At 31.2% G+C, this 17704-nt stretch overlaps 6 protein-coding genes across 7 annotated transcripts; 3 read left to right on the top strand and 3 right to left on the bottom strand.

The window, feature by feature from the left end:
- The first annotated feature begins 1870 nt into the window (after window positions 1–1870).
- LOC128389530 (uncharacterized) lies at window positions 1871–2883 on the top strand. 2 transcript variants are annotated; one of them, XM_053349142.1, is made up of 5 exons: window positions 1871–2066; window positions 2131–2267; window positions 2331–2446; window positions 2506–2589; window positions 2686–2883. In XM_053349142.1, the coding sequence occupies exons 1-5, from the start codon at window positions 1938–1940 to the stop codon at window positions 2802–2804; spliced, it is 585 nt and encodes a 194-aa protein (XP_053205117.1). In that variant the 5' UTR covers window positions 1871–1937; the 3' UTR covers window positions 2805–2883. The 2 variants fall into 2 exon arrangements, with proteins under 2 accessions (XP_053205117.1, XP_053205112.1); XM_053349137.1 differs by having other exon boundaries at window positions 1872–2066; window positions 2506–2601.
- A 2675-nt stretch (window positions 2884–5558) lies between these two features.
- LOC128389545 (uncharacterized) lies at window positions 5559–6576 on the top strand. Its single transcript, XM_053349151.1, has 5 exons — window positions 5559–5767; window positions 5832–5968; window positions 6032–6147; window positions 6205–6300; window positions 6385–6576. Exons 1-5 carry the CDS (start codon window positions 5639–5641, stop codon window positions 6501–6503), a joined length of 597 nt encoding a protein of 198 aa, XP_053205126.1. The 5' UTR covers window positions 5559–5638; the 3' UTR covers window positions 6504–6576.
- Window positions 6577–7369: 793 nt separating this feature from the next.
- Window positions 7370–8054, bottom strand: LOC128389564 (uncharacterized). Its single transcript, XM_053349174.1, has 2 exons — window positions 7641–8054; window positions 7370–7560 (listed from the first exon to the last, which is right to left on the bottom strand). Exons 1-2 carry the CDS (start codon window positions 7980–7982, stop codon window positions 7468–7470), a joined length of 435 nt encoding a protein of 144 aa, XP_053205149.1. The 5' UTR covers window positions 7983–8054; the 3' UTR covers window positions 7370–7467.
- A 1580-nt stretch (window positions 8055–9634) lies between these two features.
- On the bottom strand, window positions 9635–10340 carry LOC128389573 (uncharacterized). The gene is made up of 4 exons (XM_053349186.1): window positions 10166–10340; window positions 9976–10104; window positions 9846–9896; window positions 9635–9772 (listed from the first exon to the last, which is right to left on the bottom strand). Exons 1-4 carry the CDS (start codon window positions 10325–10327, stop codon window positions 9728–9730), a joined length of 387 nt encoding a protein of 128 aa, XP_053205161.1. The 5' UTR covers window positions 10328–10340; the 3' UTR covers window positions 9635–9727.
- A 784-nt stretch (window positions 10341–11124) lies between these two features.
- On the bottom strand, window positions 11125–11973 carry LOC128389554 (mite group 2 allergen Pso o 2-like). The gene is made up of 4 exons (XM_053349163.1): window positions 11832–11973; window positions 11649–11753; window positions 11407–11576; window positions 11125–11339 (listed from the first exon to the last, which is right to left on the bottom strand). The coding sequence occupies exons 1-4, from the start codon at window positions 11908–11910 to the stop codon at window positions 11247–11249; spliced, it is 447 nt and encodes a 148-aa protein (XP_053205138.1). The 5' UTR covers window positions 11911–11973; the 3' UTR covers window positions 11125–11246.
- A 1343-nt stretch (window positions 11974–13316) lies between these two features.
- On the top strand, window positions 13317–17667 carry LOC128389510 (uncharacterized). Its single transcript, XM_053349116.1, has 14 exons — window positions 13317–13487; window positions 13617–13756; window positions 13830–13923; window positions 13995–14151; window positions 14213–14344; window positions 14420–14653; window positions 14726–14836; window positions 15155–15226; window positions 15315–15468; window positions 15552–15728; window positions 15988–16108; window positions 16171–16388; window positions 16443–16967; window positions 17035–17667. The coding sequence occupies exons 4-14, from the start codon at window positions 14116–14118 to the stop codon at window positions 17514–17516; spliced, it is 2262 nt and encodes a 753-aa protein (XP_053205091.1). The 5' UTR covers window positions 13317–13487; window positions 13617–13756; window positions 13830–13923; window positions 13995–14115; the 3' UTR covers window positions 17517–17667.
- The last annotated feature ends 37 nt before the right edge of the window (window positions 17668–17704 follow it).

Below are 17704 nucleotides of genomic sequence, written 5' to 3'. Positions count from 1 at the left end.
CCGTTCGATTCAAAAAAATCATACCAGTCGAATGCCAGAAAAATCAATTCGGTTGAACTGATGATACCGATCGTCACTATTAGGAACCATTTAGGTAGAGATGAGAATATCCATTTAGATGGAAACATAAAACTTGTAAGAATAATCGAATTATTATTAATACAACTTGAACCTTCCATGTTGTGATTGAGATCCAGAATTGAACCAATTTCGTATTTCTGAACAATAATTTAAACTAACCACCTTTATTAAGGATACATCAATTATACCAATTCTCTCCCTGTACATTAGATGATTGATTGTATCCTAAATTCAATTCAATTTGCTCAAGAAAAATAAAATTGATCGAATTATTATTGATAGAAACCTGATAAATTGTTAACACAATTAATTTTCTGTCGAATAAAGAATTTATCAATTGAATATTTTTTTATTTATTGATAATCACTTAATAATTTGATTGTAATTATAACCTCAGATTCAGAGTTATGAAAACATTTGAAAAATTATCTTTCAGAGAAAATTATATCAAATGTATTGTTGATTAATTGATTTAATGAACAACAGAAAGGTTATGGTCACAATGAGGTTTATTGAGTGATTATCAGTAAATAGAAAAAATTATCCAATTATTAATAGTTATGTTTCGAGCGTGATTTTAACAATTAAATGTCATTAATTGCGTGAGATCAGAATAAAATACCGATGGGGCTTGTCGAATGAGCCTCATTTTTTGGTTGTAATACATCGTCTACTTATCTTTTCAAAATAAAACTTTGATCATCCCTTCAGCTACTTCGACATGACAGCGGCGATGAAGATCAAAATTTTTCCAAATGCTGCCGATCCGCGGGTACCTTTTTTTACTATTGGAGTTGATTGTTTTTTCTTATTCGAGTTATTAATTAGTCGTAATTAAAACAACTCGTTGCATCTATGGAACGATTGACAAGAGTCCGAATCATCAGTCCAACTGTAACATAAAGCATATAGTAGTAAGATAAAGTAGGCTTCTGGCACACTTGACATCTCTGGCACAGAGTTGACGCCTCTAGCACAAGTACATCTCTGGCACAAGTAGGTGATGTACCTGTGCTAGAAATGTACCTGTGCTAGAGGCGTCAACTCTGTGCCAGAGATGTCAAGTGTGCCAGAAGCCTACTTTATCTTACTACTCATATTAAATTGAACTCGACGTGAAAAGTTTTCGATACAAGTTTTCTTCCTGTGGACTGATACATATTCGAAACTTTAGCTAAAGAAAATAAGAAAACAATAGTCATATTAATAATTGTTCATTTTTTCTAACCCTTCCACTAATTAGACTTACGAATGTAAATTTCGCAGTCAGAATCATGTATGCTAATATTCATCTATGATTCGATAGATAGTTATTTAAGAGATACCCGCAGCATATTGTTTTACTTTCGTTATTAATAATTAATTATTGATTGTCTTTGAAAAGGTTAAAAGACAAATTAATTGTATACTGTTAGTTTAATAATTAGTTATGGGAAAACAACCATTCTTGTCCCTGACTTTCATAATGAGAAACGATTGACAGTTACATTTGTTCATGATAATTAAAAAACTGAGTGAAATTTAAGTGCAACTTTGAAACATTATGAAAAATTTCCATCTGTTGTTTTCACAATAGCGAAATCGCTCAAATTGACTGAATTACTGTCACAATTTACAGATCGCGTTGACATTCGTGTTGGTTAATTGACAGGTCATCCGATTAATGCCAAACAATCAAACGATAACAATGATGATCATTTTTCCGTTGGAAAGGTGTCGATCACGATTCCAAGTAATGCGTGTTAATAACAATCGATCGCTGTAAGTATTTAAGGCGGAAAAAAATTCTCAAACTAAATCAGAAAACAAATTAAATTGTTCAACTAACTACAATTTACTCTTATTAAACAATCAAAATGAAATCCATCTTCTTCATTGCTTGTGCTTCACTTGTAATTGCTTCTGCAATCGGTGTAACAATTAAAGGAGACTCTTGTCCAACTCCTACAGTTCCTAAGGGAATCAATTACTGGTCCTTCAGCTATGTAAGTTAATATTTGAATGATTATAATTTGGGATTGATTTCTAAACTGAATTAACAATCTTTAGTTCACCAAAATCACTGGTTGGTATGAAATTGGTCGAACCGATAAGACTGTTCCAAACACCATTCGAAACACCATTGAAATCAATCATCTCTACCCCGGAAAAGTTTACATCTTGAACAAGGGTACAGTTAAAGAACCGTAAGTATCTAATTAATCCTAATAAAAATGAAAATTAATAATCAAACGTGTAACCAATGCTAGTGAAAGCGTCGTACTTTGGGATAATCAAGTCGATTTGACTGAAGGTAATTTCTCTGGTGGATCTTATTATGATATAATTGAAGATGAAGAGCCCGTTTCATTCAACATCAATCAAGGTAATTAGACATTAATTATTTGAACTAATGAAAGTAATCAAGCCATTATAATTAAATAGACGGTAAACAAGCCACTTTCTGGATGCCCTACTACTCCGAGGACTGGACCGCTGTCTTGGCTTCTTGCTCATCAAATGGTGATGGTACTCTTGATGGTTAGTTGAACGATTTAATTGTTTTTACTGTAGAGAAATTAACTAATCATTTGTTTTTGTTTTTGTTTCTTCATCAATCGACAGTCAAAGCTTGGTATGTGTCTCGAGCACAATCGAAGAAGATCTCAAGTGAAGTCCAAGAAATCGCCAAATCATTGACTGGTAAAAGTTTCGTAGAAACTTGTCAACAAGCTTTATGTTAATCATTCAACTATTTTAAATCAAAATGTATTGTTTAATTAACGCGAGTAATAAACTTTAATCGTATTCAGCATTGATAAATTAGTGCTTTCTCATTTATCAAAGAGTTGATAGTTTTATCATAAGTAGATTTGTAATGTTTTCTAGAACTACATGTATGAAAATACTAGTAATTAAGATATTTAGATCTATATGCCAGCCATGAGAAAACGATTCAGTTAATAATTTCATGATAAACGTTCAAATATGTTCCAAGTAATTAACTTATAAGAGTGTTCGTCACGATAACTCGAGAACCAAAGGTTATAGAGTTATAGAGGTTTTATATATGGATTATCTCTTTAAACTGTCAATCACAAAATTAGGTAAAGTAAATTCAAATGAATTGCTTCAATTCCACTCAATCAAATCGAAACAGAATGAATTGGAATCGGATAGATTTCACTATCCAGGAAAGAGATGTGATTTGTTAAAATAAACAAGAAAAGTGTGTAATTTAGCTTCTTGTAGAAAGAGATTGGAACCTAAACTGAAACCCAATAGATGGAGTAATTCTGGTGAATATGGAATATCTGACTTGATGATTGCAGTTTGTTTTTTAATTGCCATAAAATCTGATGAAATATTTTCATCATTTTTTTAATTAGTCAAGTTGATTAAAGCCCAATGGATAATCCCTTTAAAGTGCCTACGACTTTTTTTGCTTGGACTAGTTATTCAAATCTTCCAGTATTGTTTCAAGTTATCAAAGATGTTGAATCTTATCGTGATAAATTGCTTACGGAAAGATAATTAAGTAAAGTCTCTTTGGATGAGCTTAGTTCAAAGGATCGAATCGTTTCCCAGAGGAAGATTGATGTTTCCAAAAGAAAAGGTTGAAATTGTTAATGAGGCTCTGAATGGACCACAAAAATATATCGATGAAGCTTCGCATGAAGTTTGGCTGCTGATGCAATGTCCAAACTATCGGATGGCGAAAGATTATAAAAGTCTTAAATTGTCTTTCTGATCGATACCTTACTTCAGATTTATCAATATAATCCTATCTTTTATTGAGCAATTTCTAAAATCTTGTGCAACCCAATTGGATAAATTAGATTCTGGTTACAAATCACCTTACGATTTCTCATCAGTTATTTATGACCTAATGAAATCTTTGGAAATCAAGTCAAATTCTGAATCTCATATCCAAGTGAAATCATTGCTTAAACTTGTCCAAAGTGAATTAAAATTCATCAACCAAGCAAAAGAGATGAATGAAGGACAATTAATGTTAATAAAAATCTATTGTGATAAACTTAATCTCCTAAATGATGAATTATCATCAATTGACATGGAAACGGAAAATAAATCAAAGCAAACAGCTAAGAAACTACGAGATATTGTTAATGTAACTCGATTAATTGTTAAGAAACGTTTGGGTTGCTTGTCGCTCTAAAAACTCGCGATCAGTTCAACGAAAGTCACGAGATATTTGCAACAATCAATGAGAAAGGGGCTGATTCTTTCGATGATGTTATTGATGACATGGAAGCTAGTAAAAAGAATTGGATTGAAAGCAAAGTAGTAAATAGAACGGATGAAAGACTGTAGACTTGCGACTCTTAGAAGATACAATATTTACATCAAACAACTAAAGAAGTTGTCATCTGTGAAATCACAACTAGGATCAGATTGGATAATTTTAGGAATGAAAAATATCACAACGAGTTTTAATAAGGTTCGCAAATCGTTAGCAAAAATGTCAAATAGCGCTTATTATTTAACCAGATCAACGGTTGATGTTCCTGGTGGATTTATAAGAGACGATATAATTTACAAGGAATTGAACTCGAATCCATCAGTAGTTTTCAGTAGTCTACAGTAGTTTTGATCCATCTAATCAAGTATATTCACTATCTTAATACATCTCTATAAGAGGTTTGTAAAAAAGTCCTTCGGCCAGTTCATCAAATAGATAACATGTAACTACTTTTCTCAAAATTACAAATATTACATGTAAAAGTAAAACAAAAGTCTTAAAACTTATCCCCACAAGTATTAATAGTATCTTCAATAATTTACTTGAATTTTCCGCTCAACTTCAGAAAACATTCAATAGGTCTAAACTGATCTAAATTCATCAGAATACTAACTAATTAAGTAAGTAATTAACAAATGACACGTAAGAAAATTGATGTAAAGAGTTTTCTTGTGTTCTGAACCCTCGAGATTATAAATTTTACTATTAATAGATTCGCCTCGCTATTATTATCCCGAAGATCGAGTTTACTACCTGTTTTGCTTACCCAACATGCCAATATTCATCTATGAATTGATAGATAGTTTTTTAGAGGTACCATAAGGCTGATTAGTGAGGGTATAATTTAAAAAGAATGAAAAAATATTAGTAATCATAATATGTACCAAAATGTAATATTTTCCATCAGTATTCAATAATTTTCTTTGTGCAAACTTAATCAAACAAATCAATTTCCTATTAATGGTTAGATATGGAAAAACAATCATTCTTATCATGAGTTATGATTGTGAAAAACGATGAAGGTTACATTTGTCCATAATTAGAAACCAAGGAAAATTTAGGTACAATTTGGAACATATTATTATCGTCACAATTAACAAATCATGTTGAAAAATCATACAATTAGTGCTAAACAATCAAACGATAACAATGGTTATCATTTCTTGGAAAGTTGTAGATTACGATGTGAAGTAATAAATGTCGATAATAATCGATCGCTGTAAGTATTTAAGGCGGAAAAAAAGTCTCAAACTAAATCAGAAAACAAATTAAATTGTTCAACTAACTACAATTTACTTTCATTAAACAATCAAAATGAAATCCATCTTCTTCATTGCTTGTGCTTCACTTGTAATTACTTCTGCAATCGGTGTAACAATTAAAGGAGACTCTTGTCCAACTCCTACAGTTCCTAAGGGAATCAATTACTGGTCCTTCAGCTATGTAAGTAAATATTTGAATGATTATAATTTGGGATTGATTTCTAAACTAAATTAACAATCTTTAGTTCACCAAAATCACTGGTTGGTATGAAATTGGTCGAACCGATAAGACTGTTCCAAACACCATTCAAAACACCATTGAAATCGATCATCTCTACCCAGGAAAAGTTTACATCTTGAACAAGGGTACAGTTAAAGAACCGTAAGTATCTCATTAATCCTAATAAACATGAAAATTAATAATCAGACGTGTAACCAATGCTAGTGAAAGCGCCGTACTTTGGGATAAAAAGGTCAACTTAATCGAAGGTAATTTCTCTGGTGGATCTTACTATCGCGTAGTTGGAGATGATGATCCCGTCTCATTCAACATCAATCAAGGTAATTAGACACTAATTATTTGAACTAATGAAAGTAATCAAGCCATTGATTAAATAGATGGTAAACAAGCCACTTTCTGGATGCCCTACTACTCCGAGGACTGGACCGCTGTCTTGGCTTCTTGCTCATCAAATGGTGATGGTACTCTTGATGGTTAGTTGAACGATTTAATTGTTTTTACTGTGGAGAAATTAACTAATTATTTGTTTTTGTTTTTGTTTCTTCATCAATCGACAGTCAAAGCTTGGTATGTGTCTCGAGCACAATCGAAGAAGATCTCAAGTGAAGTCCAAGAAATCGCCAAATTATTGACTGGTAAAAGTTTCGTAGAAACTTGTCAACAAGCTTTATGTTAATCATTCAATTATTTTAAATCAAAATATTTTGTTTAATTAACGCGATTAATAAACATGAATCGTATTCAGCATTGATAAATAAATGTTTTCTCATTCATTGGAGTGTTTGTAATATTGGAAAATTTGTTTAATATTATCCCAAGCAGATTCATTGTGTTTTCTAGAACTTCCAGTATGAGAGAAAAATAAAGTGAGAATTAACGTAAGTATTAAATACTAGCCATGTAAAAACGGTTCAGTTACTAATTTCATGATAAAAAATACTGATAAATATCAGCTCTAAATATTATTGATGTTCCAAGTAGTTGAACCTCCATTTGATCAGAGATCTCTAAATAGAGTGTTTGATCCAACTTGTTAGTAGTTGATCAAACTTTTGTTAATATTAACATTAGAATATCAATCCGTAAATGTAAAATAAACATTAACTCTTTACATTTAACCATAAATAATTTATCATGAGATTCAGATACAGTTTCGGCAACTTGGAATTATTTCAAAGGACTTTTAAAAACTAGATCAATTTTTGGTGTTAGACTGTAGTTGTAATAATTAGATATCCAGTTACATGGATATTAATTTTTCTGATTTGGCTGTCAAATTAACACACAGAATCAGTTGAATAGTTTATGGCCAACAAGAAACCGATTGTCTAATTCACTAAAAAACTTCTTTCCATTCAATTATAATCACCATCGTACCGAATTCATTCACTTAATGTTTCACTTTTATTATTGATCTATTAATAGTTCTTGATAATAGCTTTGAAGTAGCATCATTGATAAAATATCTCAGCTGGATAACTTGTACTGAAATGGTTGCAATGTAAGTTAATTTGTTTGACGACTGGTTTTTAACCATATTGATATTATTGCAGAAAATTTATTTTTTATTAATATTTCAATTTGCAAATATGTTGATTTTTGCACAGTTAATTTTCATAATTATCAATTGTTGTTGACAGTTAAAGTGCACAGTTACCAAAATTGGTGATCTTTTTCTTGACTTCTCTCCAAGGTGTATTGTCAACAATTAACTCATTGCAAGTTTTTATTGGCTATAATTGAAATAAAAAACAATTATTAGATTATAAAGAAATAAAATTATCATTTAGATCATTTAAGTTATTAAAATTACCTGTTTTTGATCAATTGCACATTTGTCCAACGCGGCTTTCGAGTCCTTGAGACAAGTTGTTGTGGCCAAATCGAAAGTTAATCTCACATATTCTTTCATCAATATATAAGCCTCTCGAACTTTAACTGGTTTAACCAAATATTTAGACGACGAAGCTGAGTTAATTTGATCGATTACGAATTGAATATCATCTAGAACCATTGGATCAGTCACTGAAATCGGCTTGAATTCATCACCGACTTTCGCTTTCTTGCTTTGCGCTGGATGATCAATAACGAAACAATTAACTGAAATTATGAAGATTGTAATTAAAATCAATGTAGTTAGTCGTTGGTTGTACATTTCGATACTTTTCTATTTTCGTTGATTAAACAATTAATGAAGTTAATAATACTTTGAGTAATAATGAAATTAGTTGAATATAATTCTATCCTTTTATACAAAAAATCTGAATAACACCTCAAAATTTATTTGATTTCTGATTTAATAATCATACGATGTATTGGGCTATTTACATCATTGATTTCTCCGAATTATTTTTTTTCAATATATCAATCAAACAATTAGATTATTTATATTTTGTTAACTAAAAATATTGATAATCTTTTCTGTTATTGGATTGTTACATTTTATCACCATCATATAAAAAACCGTAATCACAACAATATGATTGTTAATAATTGACGAAAGCAATGATTGCTCTGTTCAAACGATATGATTTCTTTTATCTCTGCTAATTTTGATACTTATTGTTTGATTGATTACTGATGATTACAATGATTGTTAACCTTAATCTGACTTAATATGAAGTTAATCCAATTTGAAATTTTAGGGTGGCTCGCATTTATTAAGATATTAATTGAGAAAAATTACACAATTAAATGTAATTAAAGGTGAGAATACTGATGCAAAGATGTATTCAAGTATTACAATCAGGATCGGATCTGGACGTTAATTATATTTTTTGCATCTATTGATATTAGTACTAGTAGATGATCTTAAAAATCCAGTTAATTGTAACGATGACTTTTTTTCATTATGCGTGGATTGTTCATTCATGATCTACTTCTAATTTAGGTCAGTTTATCTACCAGAGTTTTGAATTGATACTTTGATGGTAGGAATTTTAAGAAATTTTGAGGCATTTGATTTACGGAGACGTTGAAGCTCGTGATCCATTTGAGGTGAAAATGGCCTTAAAAAAGCTCCAATTGATCTGAGATATCTACGAATTCGATCATTCGTGTCAAAGAATGTATTAATAGTTCTTGTTTGTTGCTGATTGTTAAATTCCTATTTGTGAGTGAGATTAGTGAATAAAGGACAATGGGCAGAAAATTATACTTTTGAGTTAAGAGTTAGGACTTTGGGTATTTTTAAAGCCAAAAATATGAAGTCTAAATATTTTTTTATGATCTGATATGTAGTTTTCGAGAAAATCAAATTCGAAGTTGAAACTTCTGGCAACTTCTTCCTAAAAACGATGTGCTTAGATCATGAAATTTTTATTTGAGCGACAACTTTTCTTGACCTTACAGAAAATTAGATTTGTTTTGGTGAAAAAAATATTCAAAGTGGCAAATCCATAGTTCCGTTGTATTTAATTGGCCTGATTAGTTCTAAGTGACGATAAACTTGTTTTTAAGACAATCATAGCATTGGTCAAAATTGTGGATACAGGACTTTTTTGATTGGATTTGATGTACAGTTTTGCTAAATGAGAGAGTGGCTTTTGATCTTCGAGGGCTACGAAACTACAACATCCAGAGATGTAAACAGGTTAAATCAACGACAGGCCGCTGGATCAAAACTTTTACCAGTACTTTTATTTCAAATTAGATTTGAATTAATAGTGAAAATCAATAAACAACTTTGATAAAATGACTAGATTGAAATAATGGAAATGATTAATCAGATGTTTTGATGCAAATGATATTTATTGAGGCCTCATTCTATTAAAATTACAATGATAAATGTAATCGGCATAATTTTACAATCAACGATCATTTAAGTGTTTATCCTTGAACAATCGAACAAAAAATTAAGTTTATCAGATTTTATTGTTGATATGCATAACCAACTATCCATCATTTATCGGTGAATTGTTCCTTCAATATGCTGAATATACAGGACTGAATTATTGGTAGATAAAAATAACATTTAGTTAAAATAATCAATGTTGTTTAATAATTTATCAATTCTCACCCAATACTTTTTGAAACCACCCGTAACTGTTTTTTGCTTGCATCTAATGGACTTGATTAAAATTGAACGCACAATTAGTCTCTAAACTTGAACAGTTTACTCGAAAATTCAGTTCATTGTGTTTTTTTACCTCTTCAAATGCTTTCGAGTTGATTTCAATGCCAGAACAAGCCTTGGTCACTTCTTCGTTTGTCCTGAACGGTAAAATATTTTCACATTTGACCAAAGCATCGTAAACATTTTCGGGTAAATTATTTTTCTGGTAAAAAGTTTAGACATCGATAAGTTAATTTTGAAAATGAATTGTGATCACTACTTACCATACAATCATCTATATCTTCCATGTATTTCTCATGAGTCCCGTTAGTTACCAATTCCATAAAAGTTTTACAAGTATTATTCAAAAGTGGGGAAACTTCATCACAATTAATGAAAAAAGATGAATCGATGATTAAAATAACGAATAAAATTGATTTAATCATGATCAGTTTGGTTGATAAACTGGTTAAGAAGATTAATTGAAATATGAATTTTATATCAAACTATTGATTCTAGACTTTGTAATAATTGATTTTAACAACTGATTAAATAGAATTTTATTTGAAATTTGATTAATTTGAACAATTCTTTTGAATTGATTATTGTGAGCTCTTATTTGAGTCAGAAGTAATTTTTTATAAACAAAATTGACAATTTATATTGAATTAATTTGATTGATCACATAATTAACATTGAATATTTTTAGTTTCCCATAATTGACATGATATTAAATGAAGACGAAAATTGTGAATATTATTTGCTTCTCTTTTAGGCCTAAGTTTCACATATTAATCAGATCTCATGGTGTATTGGAAACTCTCCTTGTAAAGTTCAATTTTAGCGAGGACGAAGTTAATATGTTGCTTCATAATACAATTGGACCAATGGGTCAGACCCTGGAACCATTTCTACAAAGTTGAATTTAGTCCAATTCATAAAATCGATAAAACGAAAATTTCATAAGACTATTACATTACCAGTGCACATATTACACTTTGATGGAGCCCCTTTCTATCTCAGTGGTTAATTGATAAAATTATCGCCGATTTAAATCGCATGTCTTTAGAAAAGAGGTGTTCTGATCTCAGACTTTCGGTGGGTCCATCGATTTGATCAAGTTTTATCGAACTTCTTGTGGTTTTTTATTGATAGATCGTTTGAAACTCTAAATGAATCGCCTTTTCTACCTGAAAAGCATTCTAATCGCGCAATATATTAATAATTGGTCTATTTCTCTTAGTTTTCATCAAGTCAAAACAAATTATATTCTCTTTTATTAATAATTTTACTTTTCATTTTTTGTGATCGCATTAATGCGTTCGATTAATCAGTGATGTCACGTTCACTGTTTAATTAATTGAGTTAATAAGGTGCGATCTCAATTTTTGATTGAGCACAGGCCAATTCTTCACCATCGGCTGATTCGTAGACGTGGAATCGCATGTCAGTGACCATCTGAGAATTGGATCAAAATTGTAATGTGATTGATTAAAAGTAATTTAGTTGATTTTCAGTTACTTACGGGTGGAAACCAGCCGAAAGTTTCCATCTCGACTTTGAAGTGGTTTGCGACATTGGCCTTCAATGGACATTCGAAGTATTCACAAGCGTCTTGCGAGAGACCAGGATATTCAATATAAGAATATCCCATTTTAACCTGAATGGAAAGAGTCGGTTTCTCAGCGGAAATAGCTAGATTTTCATGAATTGAAATGAATAATTTGTAAATCACTGATCGCAAAAGGATAACGATAATACACTTACTTGGGATGATTTGACCGGTAAAAACAACATCCGTATTGGGCCTCAGAATACAAATATCAGAGTCGCAAGGGTCCATATCGAACGATTCAATTGTACCGGAGGTAGCTAAGATGGCAATTAAATTTAATTGATTGTAGGTGATTAATTGATTGGCCAATTAATATGAATCAGTTTAATACTTACAGTCACATTTTGTATGCACGATATCTCGAGCTGAAGAAACAGCTAAGAAAAGGCAAAGGACAATAATTGATTTGATCATAGTTATTAAAGATTCGATTTGTTTAGTTATGTTATATGTTCTGGTTAGAATTGAATGAAAGTAAATAAAGTTTTTTGTCCCTTTTTATAATGAAACCAACTTATGAACCTTGATATCAATATCTTTCTTAGATTGTTGTCTTTGGATTAGGAAAATTTATTGTTTTGATTGTTCATCAACTAATTTAATTATTTTTTTAATCAGACTATTGTTTTCAAAATTGACAGTAAGATAAACGATTTACTATTATTGAATTTCCAAACTTAATGAAATAGATATCAACTAATTGTCCCCAACTTTATCAAAAAACAATTGAGTTAGTTGAACAATCAACGTCAATGAGTTCCCAGAATAAATAAAACAGAAAAGACTAAATTGATAATATTGTGTCAGAATCATTGATTTGTGACATTATAAGGACAGTGTGCAAAAATGGATCTTTAATTGAGACTGTAGATCAACAATGATAAATTTTTGCAAGTGAAATTCATATTTCCTTGGAAACTTTCTTTACCAGAATTTTATTTATCAATTTAATTAAGTAACTAGATTTTTTGACGTCTTTTCTGTGTTTTTAAAGTCTTACATCCGATATGAAACTTTAAGCGGGAAAAACAAATAATTTGTCAAAAGATATGATAAACAAATGAGAATCAAGATAAAAACTTATCTAATCGTCAAACACTATTATTGTAAACAATTAAAAATTGAGAGGAGCCAATAATTATCAATAGATTTCCAAGTAATCAGAAAACAATTAAAACTGTTCGCATTTGTTTCTCTTTCAATTTTATTATTAATATCTACTTTAAATGTCAGAATTCATATGCAAAACGAATTTCATAGGAAAGTTGATAACAATTTTAATTTTAGAGATAAAATAATCAAAAGTATCGAATAGATTTTTGTAGTGATATGATCACTAATTGAATATGTCCAAGGTAAACTTAGTGATAATATTAATGATTTGTTGAGAAAAAGGCGTTCTCGCCGTAAATGATATTAACTTGTCAAAAGACGATCAGTTTAAACGCTCATTCAATTAAAAATAGTGAAAGTATTTACTATCTATTCAACTCATTCACAATTTAACAAAAACGCTGTCGAGTTTTATTCACAAAACTTTCATCGTAACAAAGTTGAAAATGTTACTTTTATTTTACTCGTTGTTCATTTTTTCAGTCATTCACTCTGGTAATTCAGGTAAGTTCAAGTTGAAATCAATTAATTATCAGTAATTATTATCAATAGTTATTACTCCATTCAAATAATTTCCTAGCTTCCATATCAACATTAATGGACTTGCCTTTAAGTTTACCAAAGGGGAGTTATAAGATTCACGCAACATTAACAGACAAGGTACCAATGAACAATTGATTAAAGTTTAAATTGAAAATTAATCAACTAATTGATATTACAAGATACCGGAGATATTTATTCGATGCTTGAATTTATATCATCGAGATCAACAATTAATGGCGAGATTGTAGTTGATACTCCTAAAAATAAATTCAGTGTTTACCACTACACTAAGAATGAAAAAGCTTGGGACAGTTATGAGCGTCAAGTGATTATGGGTAAAATAATTGATTGAAATTCATCCACCGAAATTGTGTTTACGCACACGTCGAAAAAGTCGAAAGACTGTTCAACCTGAAATCGAAAAGAAAGATAATCGTTTGATTAATATTCTTTCTCATTTTTAGGTACCGATTGTTTATTGTACAAGTTCAAGCCTTCTGATGAGTTTAAACTTCTTACTGGTGTAACAAAACGATTGACGAGCATGTTGATAGCTATGGGACCTTCGATACTTTATCGTCTTAGGCATAATTCAATATATTGGGTAATATTAAGATTCAATCAGCAAAATTTACAATAAAATTACTGATTTGATCAAAATTTCATTAACTTGTCAGAAAGAGGCTGCGGATGAAAATGTGAGAGGTACAATGATGAAAAGTTTACGAGCAAATATCAACAATAAATTGAATATCACTTGTTATTACAAATGTAAGTTAGTTATCACTTGCTGGTCTTTTATTAATTTTCAACTTCTCCTGGCATTTTCCTTATCAAATCAGCTAACTTGGACCAAGAATCAGGCCTACAAGCACCGAGTCGAATTACGTTCAGTGGAAGTGACCCATCATCTGTATTGTTTTAACGAAAGAAAATTTAATTTTGGACATTTTCTCTCAAGGCATGGACTCGACTAAAGATTTATCCAGAACTGTTAAGGTAAGATAACTCAACAAATGGCTACTTGATAACCAACTGATTAATCCACTTAATTTCACAGCCACTTCCAGGAGTCGGCTGTTCAGCTTTCTATGGAAATAGCGTACCAACTCCAACAATGAACTCCCACCTTGTCCACCTGATACTTTCGGAAACAATTACAAGCTCAACTACCACAAAAACTGTTAGCGAGGTAAGAGATTGTTCAAATTATAATGATAGGCAATTATTTGTTGATCAAATTATAATGTTCTAATCTCTTCACCAGATATATGCCAATGATAGACTCAAATTGGTGCGTATACAGAAACCTAATAGCAAATCGGAAGCTCTTTATGACTACTCACTTGGTCTAGTTTACCAATTTCAAGAGGGCGAGTCCTGTAAAGTTTCACCGGTTAAAAGAGGATCAATAGGTCTTAGTCAAGAGACTGGTCAGTTTCACTTGACAAGATTATTTCTTCTAGATGGAAATTACAAGTATTTGGGTAAAATGTATCTTGTAAGTAGAAAGACGCCTTTGCTAGTTGATTACCTGCAGAATTAGACATGATTAAGCGCTTTTGTTTTCCAGGAAAATCGGCCTGAGTTTGCGGCGAAAGTTTGGGAATCAATTTCTTATAATTCAACTGTTAATTCTGATAAATACGATAAAGTTGTCACTACCCAATACTTCACTGAAACCGTAAGAAAACCAATTTATGGTAAAATGAGTGTTAATGGAAGTGGAGATAAATGTGTTGGCCAATGAGAGGTTAGGGTCCATGAAAGTGTATGAGTAAGGTCTGATTTGTAGCTGAACTTGGCCTAGCTTGAGTTAACCAGGAATGACCGGACTCCATTTGCAAATGACTTAATCGGGTCAAATGAAACCTAATCTATGAAATATCGATATCGATATCGTGGTTAGTCGCGATAATTTAGATTAACTTCCAACCATTAACACTCATCTTGTCAATTAGTTTTTAGAATTAATCTAAATTTTGTTGGATAATTGTTTTAGGTTGACAATTATGGTTTCGATGGGCACCTGATTGTTGCAACAATAATTAACTGTTACAACAAAGATACCTCGGTAATTAATCATAACAACATTAATTTTATAAGTTTAATAAGTTCAGCAATAATTCTATTCGACTAATTGGTTATATGATGATTATTAGAATGGAAAATATAAACTAATTCAAGCTATCAAAAGGGATTACTCCGATTTTCAAGTTGCTGAAACTGAATCTGAATTCCAAGATAAATTTTCTGTGGCTGAATGTAAAGATTTCACCAGTGAAATGACTCTTAGCATTCATCTCGAATGTAAAGGTAATATCGCATTTTTCAGGTTCTTTTCGTGAATTAATTATGCTAACTTGAAACAATCCAATCTAATCATACGAAATTCATAGAACCTGATTGTATAAAACTAGCTGAAGAGCACGTGCTCTTACTTAAAGAGCGCGTCAAAGAAGCAATATTTTGGAATTATGAAATCAGTGCATTGAGACTAAAGGAGATGGACGTTTCTTTCAGTACTTCAAGGATTGATTTAATGATTGATTTTCTTGAGGCACCAAATATATTAGGTAAATATAAAATATGATGATTTGATTCTGTTGAATATTGATCACCAATACGATTGAAATACAAATTACAGGGTGGCGAGAAAGTGTAAAATTGAATCCATGTTACATGTAATGAGGTTATCGAAAATGATAAAATTATCAATATTGTCTCTTTTTAAAGAGTTATAATTTTATCAAATTCTCATTTTCTGTTACATTAACCATTGAGAGTTTTTGACAATCTTCATTTTTAACTTCTCTAAAATCATTGTCATTGCAGATGCATTGTCACCAAAAACGTATCGAGTCAATTATGATACATTGAAAACACTATCTCGAACTAGAGCAGCAAGTGAACTAGAATGTCTAAACCAATTATCAAATGATTTTTCTGATTTCGAGTAAGTTTAATTATGAGAACTTTTAGATAGTCTTATTTCATGACTTTTTTTGTTGCACAAAGTGTTGTACTCTTTTGTCCTGGGGTTAATATTTGTGGTACCATAAAAGGAATCGAAAATGTCGAAGAAGATGCTGAAAAAGGTCATGCCTGTCAAGTGTTCGAAATACCATTGCACAATTTAAATCGAATGATGCGGGAAATTTCAAACAAAGATCTTCAGTCCCATTTACTCAGAGATACAGCTTACAAAACAATCTCGCTGACGAATGGATACCATAGTAAGTTACTATTGGCTTTAGTTTTCGTATAACTTACAATCTACCTTTTTTCAGCGTATTTCAAGTATAAGATGGTCGATGTACTAGATGTTACTCGAGATAAAACTGACCATTCAAACGATATGTTCTATCTTATTCATGCCAACGAGATATTGAAAGCCGATGATCCAAATGTTGTCGTGGTGCCGAATGTGAAGACATTTGCAGACTGTTATCGAGCTTGTAAAAATTCAGATGAATTAAACTGTCGAACTCTGTCTTATTGCTCAGGTGATAAAACAAATGAGTGCCTTGTTACGAACATGGTTCCGAGCGCAGCTCCAATTGATGAATTCGAAAATAATCCCAAATGTGGAATCTTCACTGAAAATCCTGTACTCCATTATACAGTGAATAGAAATCGACGATTTAAATCACAAAGCTCGCTCTCAGAGGAATTGTGGCTTTATCAATGTGCCTCCAAATGTGGTTCAGATAATCGCTGTCACTCTTTCCAAATTTGTGGTTCAACTTGTACTTTAAATGAAGCATATACCGATACTGCCACCGAATATAGTGATACTTGTGACATTTACATTCGTAAGTATAACGATTAAGTGCAAAAGAAAACTGAGTATAACTTGAAAATTTTGCCTTTTTTCTTTAGCTAAAGTTGCAAATGAATATTTTGCCACAGGACATAAACTTGTCACGGAAGTTTTTCACACTGAGTATAATATAAATCACGACCAATGTGCTGCATTATGTTTTAGCAGGATTGGTGGTACAGAACCTTGTCAATCGTTCAATTTCTGTCCCAAGGGTCGATCAACAAGTACTTGTTCATTATCTAAGTTTTCAGTGAAAGACTCGAAGACTAAAACTCATGAAGAAAAAAGTTGTTTAAATTACGGCCTAATCGATCCATTTAGACACGAACATTCAAGTCCAGTTATTAATGTGAAGAAAGGAACCAGTGGATCAGCAGCATTCGTAATCATCTTGTTCTTCTTAGCCACCGGTTTCTTATTCGGCATTGGAATTCCAATTGCATATTCAAAGATAAAAATATTGACCATTCGAAGTGGTCAAAGTTCAAACGATAATTATGCTTGGACACGGCAGGTGGATGAACAACCATTAAACTAAAAAAGTGTCAATCGGTGAATACTAATGAATTGATAACTAAATATTTTAACATTTGTATTACCTATTAAAAAAATTTTCTCGGGGGAATAAGAATCTATTACATTAAAGATCAAGCAAAATTTTCAAGCGAAACAAAAAGTTGCAGTTAAAACTACGAAGATTCTATGAAATATTCTGGTAGTAAAAGT

Source organism: Panonychus citri, unplaced genomic scaffold (assembly GCF_014898815.1).
Source record: "Panonychus citri isolate SS breed McGregor unplaced genomic scaffold, ASM1489881v1 Contig00009, whole genome shotgun sequence".
NCBI lineage: Eukaryota > Metazoa > Arthropoda > Arachnida > Trombidiformes > Tetranychidae > Panonychus > Panonychus citri.
This window is presented reverse-complemented; position numbering and strand designations above follow the sequence as displayed.